This window comes from Oncorhynchus mykiss, chromosome 3 (genome assembly GCF_057628025.1).
Source record: "Oncorhynchus mykiss isolate SJ-2025 chromosome 3, ASM5762802v1, whole genome shotgun sequence".
NCBI lineage: Eukaryota > Metazoa > Chordata > Actinopteri > Salmoniformes > Salmonidae > Oncorhynchus > Oncorhynchus mykiss.
In genome coordinates, this window is record NC_143024.1 from 9327463 (window position 1) to 9346976 (window position 19514).

The 19514-nt window shown below is 44.3% G+C and overlaps 2 protein-coding genes across 5 annotated transcripts in view; both read right to left on the reverse strand.

The window, feature by feature from the left end:
• Positions 1-9261, reverse strand: part of LOC149984311 (transcription initiation factor TFIID subunit 2-like) — a 48316-nt gene extending 39055 nt beyond the window's left edge. For 2 of the 3 annotated variants that reach the window (XR_016494946.1, XM_090230662.1), the window contains exons 1-8: positions 8656-9170; positions 8457-8511; positions 7635-7795; positions 6411-6529; positions 5307-5448; positions 4327-4558; positions 1294-1478; positions 326-439 (exon numbers count right to left, since the gene is read on the reverse strand). Coding sequence is in view for 2 of the 3 variants with exons in the window: in XM_090230662.1 (XP_090086788.1) it covers positions 326-439; positions 1294-1478; positions 4327-4558; positions 5307-5448; positions 6411-6529; positions 7635-7795; positions 8457-8511; positions 8656-8720 (1073 nt within the window). In the remaining variant the exon portion in view is untranslated. Of the gene's footprint in view, positions 1-325; positions 440-1293; positions 1479-4326; positions 4559-5306; positions 5449-6410; positions 6530-7634; positions 7796-8456; positions 8512-8655 lie in introns of all 3 variants that reach the window. The other variant, XM_090230661.1, reaches the window with a different exon arrangement.
• Positions 9262-13127: 3866 nt separating this feature from the next.
• LOC149984312 (sister chromatid cohesion protein DCC1-like) lies at positions 13128-19494 on the reverse strand. 2 transcript variants are annotated; one of them, XM_090230665.1, is made up of 9 exons: positions 19141-19494; positions 18051-18222; positions 16178-16312; positions 15595-15685; positions 15268-15406; positions 14851-14903; positions 14162-14316; positions 13552-13700; positions 13128-13337 (listed from the first exon to the last, which is right to left on the reverse strand). In XM_090230665.1, the coding sequence occupies exons 1-9, from the start codon at positions 19311-19313 to the stop codon at positions 13226-13228; spliced, it is 1179 nt and encodes a 392-aa protein (XP_090086791.1). In that variant the 5' UTR covers positions 19314-19494; the 3' UTR covers positions 13128-13225. The 2 variants fall into 2 exon arrangements, with proteins under 2 accessions (XP_090086791.1, XP_090086792.1); XM_090230666.1 differs by having other exon boundaries at positions 15595-15729; positions 19141-19414.
• Between the last annotated feature and the right edge of the window lie 20 nt (positions 19495-19514).

The following is a 19514-nucleotide window of genomic DNA, read 5'->3' on the forward strand; positions in this document are numbered from 1 at the left end:
CCAACGAGCTCCAAGGCCACCGACGAGCTCCTAGGTTACCGACGAGCTCCTAGGTTACCGACGAGCTCCTAGGTTGAACCAGGAGTGCTTCTTACGTTTGACGTGTGTGTGTGAGAGAGTGTGTGTGTGTGTGTGAGAGAGTGTGTGTGTGTGAGAGAGTGTGTGTGTGAGAGAGAGTGTGTGTGTGAGAGAGAGTGTGTGTGTGAGAGAGAGTGTGTGTGTGAGAGAGAGTGTGTGTGTGAGAGAGTGTGTGTGTGTGTGGTGTCTGTAGGCCGCTCCACCACTCCACTATATTCCGTCAGGTATTACTCAGTACGTTACTCACCATGACATCCTGGAGATGAAGCAGCCAAAGAACTGCTGGGCCAGGGCCTGAGCTAAACACTGTCTGGTCAGGGGGGTCTGGTCTATGATCATGGCACTGTGGAGCAGATTAGTACTGAGAGGAGAGAGGAAGAGACGGGTAAGGGAGAGAGACGGGCGAGAGAGAGGGATAAGGGAGAGGGGGTAAGGGAGAGGGGGTAAGGGAGAGGGGGTAAGGGAGAGGGGGTAAGGGAGAGGGGGTAAGGGAGAGGGGGTAAGGGAGAGGGGGTAAGGGAGAGGGGGTAAGGGAGAGGGGGTAAGGGAGAGAGAGGGATAAGGGAGAGGGGGTAATGGAGAGGGGAAGAGAGAGAAGGGCAAGAGAGAGAGAGGGATGAGGGAGAGGGGGTAAGGGAGAGGGGAAGAGAGAGAAGGGCAAGAGAGAGAGAGGGATGAGGGAGAGGGGGTAAGGGAGAGGGGAAGAGAGAGAAGGGCAAGAGAGAGAGGGATGAGGGAGAGGGGGTAATGGAGAGAGACAGGCGAGAGAGAGGGATAAAGGAGAGGGGGTAAGGGAGAGGGGAAGAGAGAGCGGGATAAGCGAGAGGGGGTAAGGGAGAAGAAAAACCATGTTCAGCTTGACTTGTGCCAAAACAAGTCAGCATTATGAAAAGTGAAAGTGAGAAGTGAATGGTTGAGGAGAGCTGTTCTTTGTCACCGAGGGAAACTGCAAAAGCACCTGAGGTGCAGGTCTTAACCGAGTAAATATTGACGTAATAAATCAGAATTTAATTGGACCTCCTAATCGAAATCATTTTCAGTGACAAACTCGTGGGAAAATGTAAAAAGTTAAAACAAAGTGAGAAGTTTCCACAATACAATGTAAACATCCAAACGTTGTGCAACATCGTTCCGAAGTAAAAATGTGTTGTTGATGGGAGAGTAAAAGCCACATGAAGAACGGCATCAGGACTAGACACAAGAGACTGTAGCCACCTGAAGATGCTCATCGACGCGTAGGAGGACACCTGGACGTAGGCCTCGTCCACAAACACAGTCTTGAAGCAGGAGTAAGGATAGCGACAGGTCAGGATCTCCTCGTAGAACTCAAAGATCTCATGCAGGTAGGACATGGAGTGTTTCAACAGTGGCAGGAGCTGGGGTAAACAGAAGTGGGTGACCTGGGAAAAGGGGAACATATCTTTAAACAGGTGTCAACGCAGCAACACTACAGAGGTTCCCTCTGAGACACTCTCAGCTATGCCAAAGCTTTGCTCAATTTATGCCTGGTACTGAATACGATGATGAAATATCATTTCAATAATCTCTCTGTACTTGACTTCTAGAAATCTGGATAAGAACCCACAGTTACCACGCAGTTCTTAGGAAACAAATCCAAGTAACACCGACGAGCTCCTAGGTTACCGACGAGCTCCTAGGTTACCGACGAGCTCCTAGGTTACCGACGAGCGAGGGGGGGGGGGGAATACACTTATTCTGTTTCTGTTGTATTCTATTCTCTCCAAACGTATATTTGGAGAGAAACCATCTTGGACAATATGTCAGCATCGCACGCGGAGTTTCCTAGACTGATTCACACACCCTTGACGCTGCTTCAATTTACACAGTATAATGAGTAATTCTCCACCTAGTGGTCGTAGGTGGAAAGGAAATCTGCTTAAATATACACTGAGTGGACAAAACATTAAGAACACCTGCTAGTTCCATGACATAGACTGACCAGGTGAATCCAGGTGAAAGATATGATCCCTTATTGATGTCACTTTGTTTAATCCACTTCAATCAGTGTAGATGAAGGGGAGGAGACGGGGTTAAAGAAGGATTTTTAAGCCTTGAGACAAATAGAGACATGGATTGTGTGTGTGTGTCATTCAGAGGGTGAAAGGGCAAGACAAAATATTTAAGTTCCTTTGAACAGGGTATGGTAGTAGGTGCCAGGCGCACCGATTTGTGTCAAGAACTGCAACGCTGCTGGGTTTTTCACACACAACAGTTTCCCGTGTGGATCAAGAAGAATGGTCCACCACCTAAAGGACATCCAGCCAACTTGACAAAACTGTGGGAAGCATTGGAGTCAACATAGGCCAGCATCCCTGTGGAACGCTTTCAACACCTTGTAGAGTCCATGTCCCGACGAAGGTGTTCCTAATGTTTTGTACACTCAGTGTAAATATGTCAACATATTTTACCTTACATGGTTGCCTGCCTCTACGGGCTTCTACTAAATCCATTCAGAACACCCTACTGGCTTCTACTAAATCCATTCAGAACACCCTACTGGCTTCTACTAAATCCATTCAGAACACCCTACTGGCTTCTACTAAATCCATTCTCCTTTCAGAACACCCTACTGGCTTCTACTAAATCCATTCTCCTTTCAGAACACCCTACTGGCTTCTACTAAATCCATTCAGAACACCCTACTGGCTTCTACTAAATCCATTCTCCTTTCAGAACACCCTACTGGCTTCTACTAAATCCATTCTCCTTTCAGAACACCCTACTGGCTTCTACTAAATCCATTCTCCTTTCACAACACCCTACTGGCTTCTACTAAATCCATTCTCCATTCAGAACACCCTACGGGCTTCTACTAAATCCATTCAGAACACCCTACTGGCTTCTACTAAATCCATTCAGAACACCCTACTGGCTTCTACTAAATCCATTCAGAACACCTTACTGGCTTCTACTAAATCCATTCTCCTTTCAGAACACCCTACTGGCTTCTACTAAATCCATTCAGAACACCCTACTGGCTCCTACTAAATCCATTCAGAACACCCTACTGGCTTCTACTAAATCCATTCAGAACACCTTACTGGCTTCTACTAAATCTATTCTCCTTTCAGAACACCCTACTGGCTTCTACTAAATCAATTCTCCTTTCAGAACACCCTACTGGCTTCTACTAAATCCATTCTCCTTTCAGAACACCCTACTGGCTTCTACTAAATCCATTCTCCTTTCACAACACCCTACTGGCTTCTACTAAATCCATTCTCCTTTCAGAACTCTATGGGCTTCTACTAAATCAATTATCCTTTCAGAACTCTATGGGCTTCTACTAAATCCATTCTCCTTTCAGAACTCTATGGGCTTCTACTAAATCCATTCTCCTTTCAGAACTCTATGGGCTTCTACTAAATCCATTCTCCTTTCAGAACACCCTACTGGCTTCTACTAAATATATTCTCCTTTCAGAACTCTATGGGCTTCTACTAAATCCATTCTCCTTTCAGAACACCCTACTGGCTTCTACTAAATATATTCTCCTTTCAGAACACCCTACTGGCTTCTACTAAATATATTCTCCTTTCAGAACACCCTACTGGCTTCTACTAAATCCATTCTCCTTTCAGAACACCCTACTGGCTTCTACTAAATCTATTCTCCTTTCAGAACACCCTGCTGGTTTCTACTAAATCCATTCTCCTTTCAGAACACCCTACTGGCTTCTACTAAATCCATTCTCCTTTCAGAACACCCTACTGGTTTCTACTAAATCCATTCTCCTTTCAGAACACCCTACTGGCTTCTACTAAATCCATTCTCCTTTCAGAACACCCTACTGGTTTCTACTAAATCCATTCTCCTTTCAGAACACCCTACTGGCTTCTACTAAATCCATTCTCCTTTCAGAACACCCTACTGGCTTCTACTAAATCCATTCTCCTTTCAGAACACCCTACTGGCTTCTACTAAATCCATTCTCCTTTCAGAACACCCTACTGGCTTCTACTAAATCCATTCTCCTTTCAGAACACCCTACTGGCTTCTACTAAATCCATTCTCCTTTCAGAACACCCTACTGGCTTCTACTAAATCCATTCTCCTTTCAGAACACCCTACTGGTTTCTACTAAATCCATTCTCCTTTCAGAACACCCTACTGGCTTCTACTAAATCCATTCTCCTTTCAGAACACACTACTCTACGGGCATCAACTAAATCCATTGTGATGGGTAATGCTGGGTTTCAAAGCAATGCTTTTCCACACACACAGTACCTCATGCATGTAGGGGTCGACCAGGATCTCAAAGGGCCCGACAGACAGTGAGATGTTGGAGGCAGCGGTGGGGATGGGGAGGACGTAGTGGAAGGTCTTCTTCCTCATGTCATGGGTATAGACAGTCTCTACCAAGTCCCCACAGGACACAGCTACCATAGAGGCATCCACTGTGAACTCCAGCTTCCAGGTGCACAGCTCAGAGTACGAGTCCACACAGGGGAACCAGAACCTGGGAGAGGAAGACCGGTGGACCAGAGTGTAAGTAGAGTCAAGGAGCAAGGAAGGATGAGGCTTGTGACAACATATCTGATAGTATTACATAGAGGAGAATGAGAGGGAAAGCGAGAGTAGAGAGAATGACAGAGAGAAAGGAGAGAGAGAATGACAGAGAGAGTATGAATGACAGAGAGTAGAGAGAATGACAGAGAGAGAGATAGAAAATGACAGAGGGATAGAGAATGACAGAGTAGAGAGAATGACAGAGAGTAGAGAGAATGAGAGAGAAAGGAGAGAGAGGATGACAGAGAGAAAGGAGAGAGAGAATGACAGAGAGAAAGGAAAGAGAGAATGACAGAGAGAAAGGAGAGAGAATGACAGAGAGAGACCGAGAATAGGGAGAGAGACCGAGAATAGGGAGAGAGAGAGAGAATGACAGAGAGAGAGAGATAATGACAGAGAGAAAGGAGAGAGAGAATGACAGAGAGACAGAGAACATGGAGAGAGAGATAGAGAATGACAAAGAGAGAATGACAGAGAGAAAACGGAGAGAGAGAACAACCGAGAGACAGAACAGGGAGAGAGAGAGTAGAGAGAATGACAGAGAGAGACATAGAACCGGGAGAGAGAGAATGACAGAGAGAAAGAGAAGATAGGGGAGAAAGAGAGGGAGATTATGACAGAGAGATACACCAGGCCAGCCTAGACAGCACAGAGAATAAAAGTCTCAATATGACATCAATCAATGTCTCCCTCCCCACCTCGTGGAGTTCTGGTATCCGAAGGAGAAGACGTGTGCTCCTCTCTCAGCCATGCTCCCCTCTACGTCAGGCACCACAAAGTGAAGGCCTCCTTTAGGCTGGTCCAGAGAGAACTCTATGTACACCTTCAGCACATTCATTTCTGAAGACATAGAAACAGTCATTTATTTACAGGGCACTAAGTTCAATTGTACATAAACAATACTTTAAAGCTTCCTGATGCTATATGCATTAAGCTGAGAGCATCGCAGGACATTAGCCTGGTTCCTGGTGTGTTGGTACTCTATAAACAGATCGAGGACCAACCGGGCTATCAGAATACGCCTTGAACCTTTATAGTCAAACTACAGACCCAAGACTCAAGTCCCAAGTACCAAGTACCAAGTCTCAAGTCCCAAGTACCAAGTCCCAAGTTCCAGGTTCCAAGTTCCAGGTTCCAAGTTCCAGGTTCCAAGTTCCAAGTTCCAAGACTCAAGTACCAAGTCTCAAGTTCCAAGACTCAAGTTCCAAGTCTCAAGTCCCAAGTCCCAAGACTCAAGTCCCAAGACTCAAGTCCCAAGACTCAAGACTCAAGACTCAAGTTCCAAGACTCAAGTTCCAAGACTCAAGACTCAAGACCCAAGACTCAAGACTCAAGACCCAAGACCCAAGACTCAAGACTCAAGACTCAAGACCCAAGACTCAAGACTCAAGACCCAAGACCCAAGACTCAAGACTCAAGACTCAAGACTCAAGACTCAAGACTCAAGACTCAAGTTCCAAGACTCAAGACTCAAGTTCCAAGACTCAAGACTCAAGACTCAAGACCCAAGACTCAAGACTCAAGACTCAAGACTCAAGACTCAAGACTCAAGACAGATGCAACGGTCAGTCATTCACCAAAGGTCATAACGTAGATGAACCCGATTCAGAGACGACATTTGACTGGAACAAGACGAGGTCAGTCATTCCCCAAAGAAGGTCATAATGTAGATGAACCCGATTCAGAGACGACATTTGACTGGAACAAGACGAGGTCAGTCATTCCCCAAAGAAGGTCATAACGTAGATGAACCCGATTCAGAGACGACATTTGACTGGAACAAGACGAGGTCCTGTATTTACCGTCTCCTTGCTTCCACAGCTCCGAGGGGACTTTGATGACCAGCTCGCCGTGTCCTGCATCTGGGTCCACAGCACTGACTGCTGCTGTGTAGGCACTGGAGAAATAGTTCAGGTTCCTCCTGTAAGGGACAGGGCAGAGAGGAGGAGGAGGTGAGGACTTACTGCAGGTCAGTGTTCTGAAAGTAGTTGTGTAATACAAGGGGGTGAATCTCAAGTCTTCTCCTTGATTCCTCCTGTCCTCCTCACTCGACTTTACACACATTTATGTCATTTAGCAGGAACTCTTATCCAGAGCAACTTAGTGTGCCTTCCACTAAGGTAGCTAAAACAACCACACATCCCAGTCATTGTTTCGGGTGAAAACATCAGAAAGAACCAAGGAGAACATTGGAGGATGGAGATGTACTGTTGGAGATGTACTGGAGGATGGAGATGTACTGTTGGAGATGTACTGGAGGATGGAGATGTACTGGAGGATGGAGATGTACTGTTGGATGGCGATGTACTGTTGGATGGCGATGTACTGATGGAGATGTACTGGAGGATGGAGATGTACTGTTGGAGATGTACTGGAGGATGGAGATGTACTGATGGAGATGTACTGGAGGATGGAGATGTACTGGAGGATGGAGATGTACTGGAGGATGGAGATGTACTGGAGGATGGAGATGTACTGGAGGATGGAGATGTACTGGAGGATGGAGATGTACTGTTGGAGATGTACTGGAGGATGGAGATGTACTGGAGGATGGAGATGTACTGTTGGAGATGTACTGGAGGATGGAGATGTACTGGAGGATGGAGATGTACTGATGGAGATGTACTGGAGGATGGAGATGTACTGATGGAGATGTACTGGAGGATGGAGATGTACTGGAGGATGGAGATGTACTGGAGGATGGAGATGTACTGGAGGATGGAGATGTACTGGAGGATGGAGATGTACTGGAGGATGGAGATGTACTGGAGGATGGAGATGTACTGGAGGATGGAGATGTACTGTTGGATATGTACTGGAGGATGGAGATGTACTGTTGGAGATGTACTGGAGGATGGAGATGTACTGGAGGATGGAGATGTACTGATGGAGATGTACTGTTGGAGATGTACTGGAGGATGGAGATGTACTGGAGGATGGAGATGTACTGTTGGAGATGTACTGTTGTTTTCTGTTTCCTTCATGGAGAGTTATGAATACCTGACCGTGTGTGTATGAGGACTTACTGCTTGGACTCGTGGTGGCAGACCTCTAGAGTAGGGTCATTGTAAATGAATGGTGCTTCGAGGTCATTGACCCGGACCCTGTAGATCCTGCACTGCTTGCTGTTGAGTTTGATCCGGTTCAGGTTGACCACAGTTGGGAAGATGGTCAGCTCCACAAAGCCCTGTCAAATAGAGGGGTGTGTCCGTTGACATGGATGAGAAACTAGACTGGTTCTACACGGCCAAATGACTAAGACTACACATATTTCTACTGTTGTTTTCAATGTCTCACAGTAGAAATATGTTTGGTTCTCAGTCATGTGGCTAGGTTCTACGGATACAACAACAGGGATATAGCCTACAGCTGGGTTCTACACATACAACAGGGATATAGCCTACAGCTAGGTTCTACACATACAACAGGGATATAGCCTACAGCTAGGTTCTACAGATACAACAGGGATATAGCCTACAGCTGGGTTCTACAGATACAACAGGGATATAGCCTACAGCTAGGTTCTACACATACAACAACAGGGATATAGCCTACAGCTGGGTTCTACAGATACAACAACAGGGATATAGCCTACAGCTGGGTTCTACAGATACAACAGGGATATAGCCTACAGCTAGGTTCTACAGATACAACAACAGGGATATAGCCTACAGCTGGGTTCTACAGATACAACAACAGGGATATAGCCTACAGCTAGGTTCTACAGATACAACAGGGATATAGCCTACAGCTAGGTTCTACAGATACAACAGGGATATAACTAGCATTTTATTGCTGGTACTTGGGGGAACTATAGTTAACGAATATATTTACTACGATATACTTACAATCACAGACTTTCTTTGGAAGTTGATGTTGTTGATGCAGACAACCTGGTGAGTCGTGTGGGAATAAACATGACATAACAGGTTAACACATTGAGGAATAACGGCGCTACATACAGTATTATATACTGTGCCAAGTAATAACTTAAGGACAAACGTGTGGGCAAAGCTAACTAAGCCAAAGGTCATAGAAAAGACTTATAATTTAAAAGGCCGCGGGCTCTCAAATCCCTTGTCCTTCTTCCTGTTCATCTTGACTTCATGCATTGATACGGTATATGAATTTGATCATGTTCGTGAACTACGGGTTTGACGCGATGGTCGTGTGGACTGGAAAGTTCTTCCTGTATCCACAAAAAAACATATATATATTTCCAGTCCTAATAAATCCCAATGCAATGAGTTCATGCGCAGCGAATGTGGCGATTTAGCTAGCTAGTCAGTCAGTTGGCTAGTGCTAACGTTAGCCAGTTAGCCAGTTAACACAACACTTCCAGCCATTCTTCCCCGCCGGCTGTCTGTGCAATGCAATCAGCGTCTCAAACACCTTTTCCAGATATGCACGCTACCAAAGACTATCATTCAGCTTTGCAAGAATAATTTATGTTTCAAATGAGCATTTTTGTCAATGTTGAGCTCCAAAAACATGAAACTATATCCTCTCCGTCTGAGCGACAGCTCAAAGTTCTTCTTCTTCATGTTTTGTGATTTTGAAATGGCGGTTGACAACCAAAAGGCGCATTACCGCCACCAGCTGGACTGGAGTGTAAATCCATTACACTTTACTGATCGAAGTGTTGTGATTGTTGAGCGGTCGTCACGACGTACCAAATACACAAAGTCGTAAACCCCGCCCTTTTCGACAATTTAACTTTTTAATTTATTTTAATTGTATCTTTATTTAACCAGGCAAGTCAGTTAAGAACAAATACTTATTTTCAATGACAGCCTAGGAACAGTTATGCCTTGTTCAGGGACAGAATGACAGATTTTTTACATTGTCAACTCGGGAATAGATCTTGCAACCTTTCGGTTACTAGTCCAACGCTCTAATCACTAGGTTACTTGTTTGTAACTTCGTACAATTAGATTTTAAAATCAACCCTAAACCACACTGCTAACCTTATACCTAACCCTAACCTTAAATTAAGACCAAACATAAATGTTTTGTTTTCATGAATATTAACGATATAGCCATTTTACAAATACAATTTTTTTTTTAGCGGAAACCGGTTGTGATTCGGTCAGTGCTATCTTGGTTCCTCGGTATGTCCCTAACCCATTGAATTTTACATTTAAAATGGTTAAGGTAAAGGTTAAGGTTAGGTTAGGACTTGTAGAGCCATTTTCGACTTTAACTTTAAATAGATATGGGAATGGATGGAAAAATGGGCTTTTGGATGTCACATCCAGGCCTGTGCCTGGGATCATATCACCTCTACCTTACCTGACACCCTAGACCCACTTCAATTTGCTTACAGCCCTAATAGATCCACAGATGATGCAATCACCATCACACTGCACACTGCCCTATCCCATCTGGACAAGAGGAATACCTATGTAAGAATGCTGTTCATTGACTGTAGCTCAGCATTCTACACCATAGTACCCTCCAAGCTCAGGGTTAAACTCAGGGTCCTGGGTCTGAACCTCACCCTATGCAAATGTCCCCTAGACTTCCTGACGGGCCGCCCCCAGGTGGTGAAGGTAGGAAACAACACCTCCACTTCGCTGATCCTCAACACAGGGGTGCGTGCTCAGCCCCCTCCTGTATTCCCTGTTCACCCATGACTGCATGGCCACGCATGTCTCCAACTCAATCATCAAGTTTGCAGACGACACAACAGTAGTAGGCCGGATTACCAAAAATTATAAGACAGCCTACAGGGAGGAGGTGAGGGCCCTCAGAGTGTGGTGCCAGAAAAATAACCTGTCACTAAATGTCAAGAAAACAAAGGAGATGATCGTGGACTTCAGAAAACAGCAGAGGGAGCAGACTGTTAAATAGCCACCACTAGCCCGTTAGAGGCTGCTGGCCTAAATACATACTGTCGACTTGAAATCACTGGCCACTTTAATAACAGAATACCAGTCACTTTCATAATGTTTACATATTTTCCATGACTTATCTCATATATATATATACTGTATTCTATTCAACTGTATTTTAGTCTATGCCTCTGTAACAGTATAACTTTAGACCGTCCCCTCGCCCATACCCGGGCGCGAACGAGGGACCCTCTGCACACATCAACAACAGTCACCCACGAAACATCGTTACCCATCGCTCCACAAAAGCCACGGCCCTTGCAGAGCAAGGGGAACCACTACTTCAAGGTCTCAGAGCAAGTGACGTCACCGATTGAAACGCTATTTAGCGCGCACCGCTAACTGAGCTAGCCGTTTCACATCCGTTACATCTCTCCGACATTGCTCGCCCAAATATTTGTATATTCTTAATTCCATTCCATTACTTTAGATGTGTGTGTATTGTGTGTATTGTGTGTATTGTTGTGACATTGTTATATATTACTGCACTGTTGGAGCTAGAAACACAAGCATTACGCTACACCTGCTAAACATGTGTATGGGACCAATACAATTTGATTTTGACATAAATGTAGTCTTGGACTGACCATATCCAAGTCCAATTTCAAAGTGTACATTCTGTTTGACACTAGGGGGCGCTACACTCACTCCTCCAGCACATGGTAGGTGTAGGGATTGGACTTGGTAAGGATCCAATGTCATGTGTAAGCTATGGATGTTCTGATTGGCTGAGAAGTCTGGGGGGGCTCCAAGTCTCTTTCATTGCTCTGATTGGCCGAGAAGTCTGGGGGGCTCCAAGTCTCATTGCTCTGATTGGACGAGGGGTCACGGGCGTGTTCTGTTGCTTGTGGACTTTATAAGTGCCTCTAAAGCCAACTCTAATATACAGACCCCTTCACTTTTCCCATATTATGTTACATCCTTATTCTAAAATGTATTAAATAGTTCCCCCCCTCAATCTACACACAATACCCCATAATGGCAAAGCAAAAATAGGTTTTTAGAAATGTTTGCTAATTTATTAAAAATGTAAAACTGATCACATTTACATAAGTATTCAGACCCTTTACTCAGTACTTTGTTGAAGCACCTTTGACAGCGATTACAGCCTCAAGTCTTCTTGGGTGTAACGCTAGAAGCTTGGCACACCTGTATTTGGGGAGTTCCTCCCATTCTTCTCTGCAGATCCTCTCAAGCTCTGGATGGGGAGCGTTGCTGCACAGCTATTTTCAGGTCTCTCCAGAGATGTTCAATCGGGTTCTGGCTGGCCCACTCAAGGACATTCAGAGACTTGTCCAGAAGCCACTCCTGCATTGGAAGGTGAACAGTCGCCCCAGTCTGAGGTCCTGAGCAGGTTTTCATCAAGGATCTCGCTGTACTGTGCTCCGTTCATCTTTGCCTTGATCCCAGTCCCTGTTACTGAGGAGTGCCTGCCTTCTGGCAACTCTACCATGAAGGGCTGATTGGTGGAATGCTGCAGAGATGGTTGTCCTTCTAAAAGTTTCTCCCATCTCTACAGATTACCTTCAGAGCTCTGTCAAAGTGACCATCGGGTTCTTGGTCACCTCCACGACCAAGGCCCTTCTCCCCCTGGGTGGCCAGCTCTAGGATGAGTTTTGGTGGTTCCAAACGGCTTCCATTTAAGAATGATGGAGGCCACTTTGTTCTTGGGGACATTCAATGCTGCAGAAAATGTTTGGTACCCTTCCCCAGATCTGTGCCTCAACACAATCCTGTCTCGGAGCTCTACAGACAATTCCTTTGACCAGATGGCTTGGTTTTTGTTCTGACATGCACTGTCAACTGTGGGACCTTATATAGACAGGTGTGTGCCTTTCCAAATCATGTCCAATCAATTGAACTTAGCACCGGTGGACTCCAATCAAGTTGTAAAAACATCACGGAACAATGGAAACAGGATGCACCCGAGTTCAAGTCTCATCGCGAAAGGTCTGAATACTTAAAGTTATTTCAGTTCTATTTAATATATTAGATACAATTAACAAAAAAAACTTTACTTTGTCATTATGGGGTATTGTGTGTAGATAGCTGAGGATTGTTTTATTTAATCCATTTTAAAATATGGTGTAACAAAATGTGAAGAAAGTCCAGGGGTCTGAATACTTTACAAAAATATAAATACAACATATGAAATGTTGGTCCCATGTTTCATGAGCTGAAATAAAATATCCCAGAAATGTTCCAGACACACAAAAAAAGCTTATTTTCTCTCAAATGTGCACACATTTGTTTTCATCCCTATTAGTGAGCATTTCTCCTTTGCCAAGATAATCCATCCACCTGACAGGTGTGGCCTTTTGACCAACCTTCGACCCCCGGGCCCCTCCAGCACAATTTTTATTTTATATATATTTAGGAGAATAATTTATGGTGTTTTTTGTTTATATTTTATCCTAACTTTGTTTCTAACAGTAAAATATTGGGTTGGATAATTTGTGTTGTTTTAGAAATTTAAACACATTTTATTTGAAAGCCTTCTTGTCACTGCCCTTCTGCTTCTTGCCACTGGAGGGCACTAAATGATCAAATTGTGACTGTGGTATTAGGAATAAAGCATAAGATATATAGTATAGGTGGTAGGAAAAAACACAAAGTAGGTCATAATTACGAAAACATTAGATTTTTATTACAACATCTTAACAAATACAACAATACACTGATTCCAAACAACTTTGCTCGTCAATTAAGATATCCAATCGTCTTCATGTTGCCACTAGCCTTCTTGAATTGAAGACTTTTATTCCGTTTTGCGTGGACAAACGAGCGTATTTGGTAAGAAGAGCTCCAGTTGTTTGCTTTTCTCCACACAAGTCCCTGCATGACAATAAATCGTTGAGGATCAAATCGGTGTTAACACAGAGAGCTTTCCAGATAAAACAAGACCGTTGGACCAACACCACCTGGCTGTGTCTGACACCACCTGGCTGTGTCTGACACCACAAACATCTGGCACACAAGTCTAAATCTCTAATAGTCATTATGGGACAGCACAGAGACAGCGGTCATTCTGATGCTCAGTTTTACTCACTGTATGTAAGGGGTGATGTCCTCCTCGGTCCACTTCTGTCTCATGGTAAAGAGGTGGGTGAATCTCTCCAGTGTGTCCTCGGGAAGATCTTCCACTCTCAGCAGAGATATGGTCTCTGGTTTGGAGCTGCGGTCCACAAGGGCTAGACTCTATAGAAACCCATAACCATCTGGATAATCCTGTAATCATGTCTGCCAACAACCGTCTTTAAAAATGTGTAACTACCATATCTCTAAGGCTAAAATAAAACCTGCTGTAATTGCCTAAAAACGTAAACATCCATTATGAGATATTTTGCTGTAGAATCTGAGAATAGTCCACATGTTATAAAACCAGTGTTGGTTAAAGACATGCTCTGGAACTTTAACTAGTACGTATTGTTGTTTCAACCTCCCGAGTTGGGCTGGATGTGTCCATGTGTAGTTCATACATGCATAATCTGTGCGCAGAAAAACATCCTAACCTCAAACTGGCCACGAAATCCCTCATTTTAAAGCAACTGTTTTCTGGAAGCTATGTGGCGCCATTTTCCCTACATTTTCTGGACCAGGTTAAATCTGGAAAACTGGCCCATCCCCCTGTGAGCTGCCAGTCTGACCCCCGTCCTCACCTTCAGCTGGTCCAGTCTAGTGCCCATCCCGTCTGGGACACTTTGCTGCCACACCTCCTGGAACTCTGCCAGGTTGAACTTGGCTGCGTTCTGCAGCAGCATCTGAGCTGTGGCTCTGCACACCTTGTCCTCGTTCAGCGCAAAGAACACCTCATCTGAAAAATTACCACATTTTCATTTCTGTTTAATATCCATGAAATAGCTGTGAAGAGCCAAAATAGTGCACGAGGGAAGAAGTTGGCTGTGTGTCACTCTACAGCACACCAAAGCATGAGGGAAGAGGTAGTTTGCTGTGTGTCACTCTACAGCACACCAAAGCACGAGGGAAGAGGTAGTTGGCTGTGTGTCACTCTACAGCACACCAAAGCACGAGGGAAGAGGTAGTTTGCTGTGTGTCACTCTACAGCACACCAAAGCACGAGGGAAGAGGTAGTTTGCTGTGTGTCACTCTACAGCACACCAAAGCATGAGGGAAGAGGTAGTTTGCTGTGTGTCACTCTACAGCACACCAAAGCACGAGGGAAGAGGTAGTTTGCTGTGTGTCACTCTACAGCACACCAAAGCACGAGGGAAGAGGTAGTTGGCTGTGTGTCACTCTACAGCACACCAAAGCACGAGGGAAGAGGTAGTTGGCTGTGTGTCACTCTACAGCACACCAAAGCATTAAAAACGTAAGTACTTTGACTTACCGTTGTCCGTGTAGCGCCGTCCATAACAGTTCAAGCTATGCTCTATCATCTCCCTGGGCAGGAGAAGGGGTTTGAATGAGTATCAAACAAATACATGTATTCCCTACCCCACACACACACTTTTTAATGTTGTCATGACAACAGAGAGCCTCCGCACACTTCGGTTCAATGCACATTTTAAAGATATTGGTTGTCCTGAGCCTTTAGTCAAATGTGGCCTTTGACAGAGCTGACAACGTGATGACTAAGTATTACATCAAACTGCTCTCCACTTTATCATTTTATTTAACCAGGCAAGTCAGTCAACAATAAATTATTATTTAAAATGACGGCCTACACCGGCCAAACCCGGGACGACACTGGGCCAATTGTGCGCCGCCCTAGGGGACAGCCGTAACGTTGCCTAACTGCACCTACTGTGGCTCCAGACGTCCTAACTCCTCCAGACTGACACGAAGAGGGACTTTACTGAAGGACCAGGACTCAGAGTCCACCAGCTGAGTGATATGACCCAGTAGCTTCATCTCATAGTCAAAATCCAACAGCCTCCAGTAGCCTGGAATACACAAGAGGGGACCATGTGAAAAGAGCACAGGACAAACAAACACCTCCTCATACATGTGGACACACCAAGGCCAGCATGTTATTTCACGAATAGACGCAAACCACATACAGTAGATCACATATCTAAATGGAAAAACTGTGAGAAAATTAACATTTGGAAGATTTGAGAATTATTCTTACCGTTGACCTCACAGGCATGAATAGTCTGTAGTTGGGCCTCCAGTTCCTCCTCGCTTGCTTGGATTCTTTCAAGCAGGTCTCCCATAGTGTACTGCCAAAAGGAAACGTTTTATCAAGCAGGTCTCCCATAGTGTACTGCCAAAAGGAAACGTTTTATCAAGCAGGTCTCCCATAGTGTACATTTTAGTCATTTAGCAGACTCTTATCCAGAGCGACCTACAGTGCTGAGTGCATAAATTGCCGTACTTTTTTTTTGGTACTGGTCTCTCGTGGGAATCGAACCCACAACTCTGGCGTTGCAAGGTCCATGTTCTACCAACTGAGCCACACGGGACCACCAAAAGGAAAGCTTTTGAAAACAGAGAACGGTAGCGTAGCGGCAGACATTTACTCCGTGTATAATAGAGATGATGTTTTAGCGTGTACTGGCCTTTCCTGTACGTGTCTTTTCTTAGCGGCACCAACTTCGCTGATAGTTGCTTTATTGAGGAAAAGTTGTACCGACTATGAACGTGACAGTCCTACCTTAAGATGAATGGACTGTAAGTCTCTCTGGATATAATCTAGTAGCGTTAATAAGTACCTTCCCCTCCGTGACATCCTCCTGCCCACTGATACCTGGGCCCTCGTACGGATTCTCCATCAGAAGCCTCTTCAGCTTCTTTAGTTTGGGATGGCGCTTTCTCAGCTCCCAGTAACTGTTAGAAAAGCCCCAGATCTGTTGGGAAAAGGGTCATTTCTCAGGTCCTGAATACATTTCAGCATATTATGTCACACTGCAACTTTCTGTAGGTACTGGAGAGCATTATTGGTGTGTAACATTTGGGGAAAGTCGTACAGTATTGATAACATTGAATAATGTGGGTCAGGTACTCCCAAACTGAGGTAACTTTGTTAAAGCAAGGCCCCTGAACTCTCGTGTATTTTCTGCATTATGCAAATGATATGGGCAGCGACCATGTAACATGTTTACAACATACAGACTGCGCTGGTTATCAAGGGGCAAAGTATTGACACGTTTCTTTGAATTGAGAGAAGAACTTAAAGTTCTTTACTGACCAAAATGTTCACTCGTCTGACCGCCTGCATGATGATGAGTTTCTCACACGACTGGCCTATCTGGGTGATGTTTTTTTTCACCTGAATGATCTGAATGTAGGACTACAGGGTCTCTTTGCAACTATATTCAATGTGCAGAACAAAGTTGCTGCTATGATTAAGAAGTTGGAACAAGGACAACACACAGGTCTTTCCATCATTGTATGATTTTTTTTGTGCGCAAATTAACTCAAGTTTACGGACAATGTCAAATGTGCGAGCTGGGTGTGCAATTACACAGGTACTTTCCCGAAACAAACTGGATTCGTTATCCCTTTCATGCCCTGCTGCCAGTCCACTTACCGATATCTGAACAAGACAGCCTCAGAAATTGCAACAAGCGGTTCTGTGAATAAATTCTATTTAAATCAGAAGCCAGAATGTAATATAGCGAAGCACCTAAGCGAGCTGGGTGCCCAATTATGCAGGTACTTTCCAGAAACAGACACAAACAACTGGATTTGTTATCTCTTTCATTCCCTGCCTCCAGTCCACTTACCGATATCTGAACAGGAGAGCCTCATCGAAATTGTAACAAGCGGTTCTGTGAAAAATGTATTTAAATCGGAATCCACAGCCATATTTCTGGATGGGGCTGCACTCAGAGTATCCTGCCTTGGCAAATTGAGCTGTTAAGACACTGATGCCCTTTGCAACCATGTACCTATGTGAGAGTGGATTCTCGGCCCTCACTAGCATAAAAACTAAATACAGGCACAGACTGTGTGTGGAAAATGATTTAAGACAGACTCTCTCCAAATACAACCCAACATTGCAGAGTTATGTGCATCCTGTCAAGCAGGCCCTTCTCATTAACCTGTGGTGAGTTATTCTCCATTTACGATAAACAAATAAAGGTTTTATATGTAAGATGGTTAAACAAAGAGCAAAATTATTGATTATTATTATTTGTGCCCTGGTCCTATAAGAGCTCTTTGTCACTTCCAACGAGCCGGGTTGTGACAAAAACTCACTCATTCTTGTTTAATAAATGTATTGTATGTATGTGTGTGTGTGGCAGGCTTACAATGATGGCAAAAAAAACAACATTTGAGAGTGCCCTGCCCCTGGTGCTTAGAGGGGGTACGTAGCTGGAGGTTGAACGTTTGAAGGGGTACGGGGACTATAAAAAGTTTGGGAACCACTAATGTAGGTGAACACAGTGCATTAGAAAAACATGTAATACATCACAATGAACTCACTGTGTTAGAATGTCTATAGCTATTTAGTGTGCGTGTGTCAGCATGTTAACGTAATATCTACTGTACAGACATTCAATAACAGATCAGTGATTTTCAAAATGGCTGTCACACCAGAAACATTCATTGTGTTCAGATAGTTGATAAGACTCCTCCTACCTGTGCATGGACCAGCTGAGAGCTGGCCTGGTTGTCAGTAGTCAGATGATCTGGAGTCAGGCAGCCAGGCACTAACAGCAGGAGGTTTGAGGTGTCGGCTATCTTCAGGTCATAAGTCTTGTCTTCACTGCACAGGACAGCTCTCTCATCCTGGTCTCCTCTGATAACCAGGCTGTAGGTAGAGAACAAGGATAAAGGAGAGAGAGAGATTGTGGAGATCGTTGACGTGTAGAGAGACTCAACGTTAAAACAGTCTCTCTACTCGTCAATGTTAAACAGACGTGTAGAGAGACTCAACGTTAAAACAGTCTCTCTACTCGTCAATGTTAAACAGACTGTTTTAACGTTGATGTGTAGAGAAAGTGGCAACAGCTGGATGAGTTGTTTTCACCAGGGCTGGACAACCCTTCTCCTATAGAGGTAGTAGGTGGGTGGCCCTTGACCATCACACTCAGTTCCATTACATCACATAAGAGTCATTGGATGAAGGGGTATTCTGAAGGGGGAGGAGTTTAAATAAGAGACATGACGCTCAGTCTATACATTAACCCGCATCTCTTGCGGTACGGTTTTTGTGGAATTATTTTTTTTTATGTGATATGAAAAGTAGAAAGATTTATGTTTCTATAACTGTACTGCAAGTGTGAATCGATTCACGTTTAGTTTGAGTATTTGGCCGTTTTTGGCTTCCGGAGCCAATTTGCCCTTTAAACAGAACATGTAAGGTCCTTGGACTAACGGAGTAACGGTAGACTCCTTAAACCTGAATCAGGTGTGTTTCAGTCCAACACACCGGATTCAGTTTATCAAGGTCCTGATGGGGAAGATCAATCGGTGTGTTGGAACAAATGCCTGCAGACATCCGGTAAGAGTCCAGGTGTGTTGCCAAAGCATACTACATACACGTAATCTGTGAACCCAGAACAAAATCTCGCGTAAACCAACCAGTCACCTGCGAATGTTTAGGAGAGACAACCCACCGCCACATTTCTATTAACATAACTAGCTACCTCTTAACGTAACTGTGTTTAATCTCTTAACTGTGTATTTATGTTGAATTAGCTACATTGTAACTATGCAGATACTTTACCTCTTTCCTGCTTCTATGTGTTTACAGAGCGTGTCATCCAGTTCCATCAGGCAGTAGTCTCCGGACGAGACGCTTTCTCCAAAAGTCAAACAGTGAATTGTGTTCTGCAAATCATTCTCTTTTAGTTTGGCGATTTGTATGGTCGCCTGCACCTCTTCTAATGTTCTCGACATCTGGTTCTAATATATGAGCTAAATTTAATGAGAAATAGCCTATTTTGTAGTGTACTCCAACTAAATGTGATTCTCGCTAGATTAACTTTCCCGCAATATATACCGGAAGTACGATGGCATATTCGATTGACAGCGGCATAGGCCAATGAAAGTCTCGATTACGTCACGTTGTCCCTCCTACAGTACAGTCGATTTATGTCC

Bases quoted from the DNA above. Each gene is read 5' to 3' on its own strand.
- LOC149984312 (XM_090230665.1), bottom strand. From the start codon at position 19,313: ATGTCGAGAACATTAGAAGAGGTGCAGGCGACCATACAAATCGCCAAA. The intron at 16,313-18,050 runs GTAGGAGGAGTC...TTTTCCCAACAG, and splicing joins CTCAGCTGGTCCATGCACAG to ATCTGGGGCTTTTCTAACAG. The intron at 15,407-15,594 runs GTAAGAATAATT...TGTGTATTCCAG, and splicing joins TCATGCCTGTGAGGTCAACG to GCTACTGGAGGCTGTTGGAT.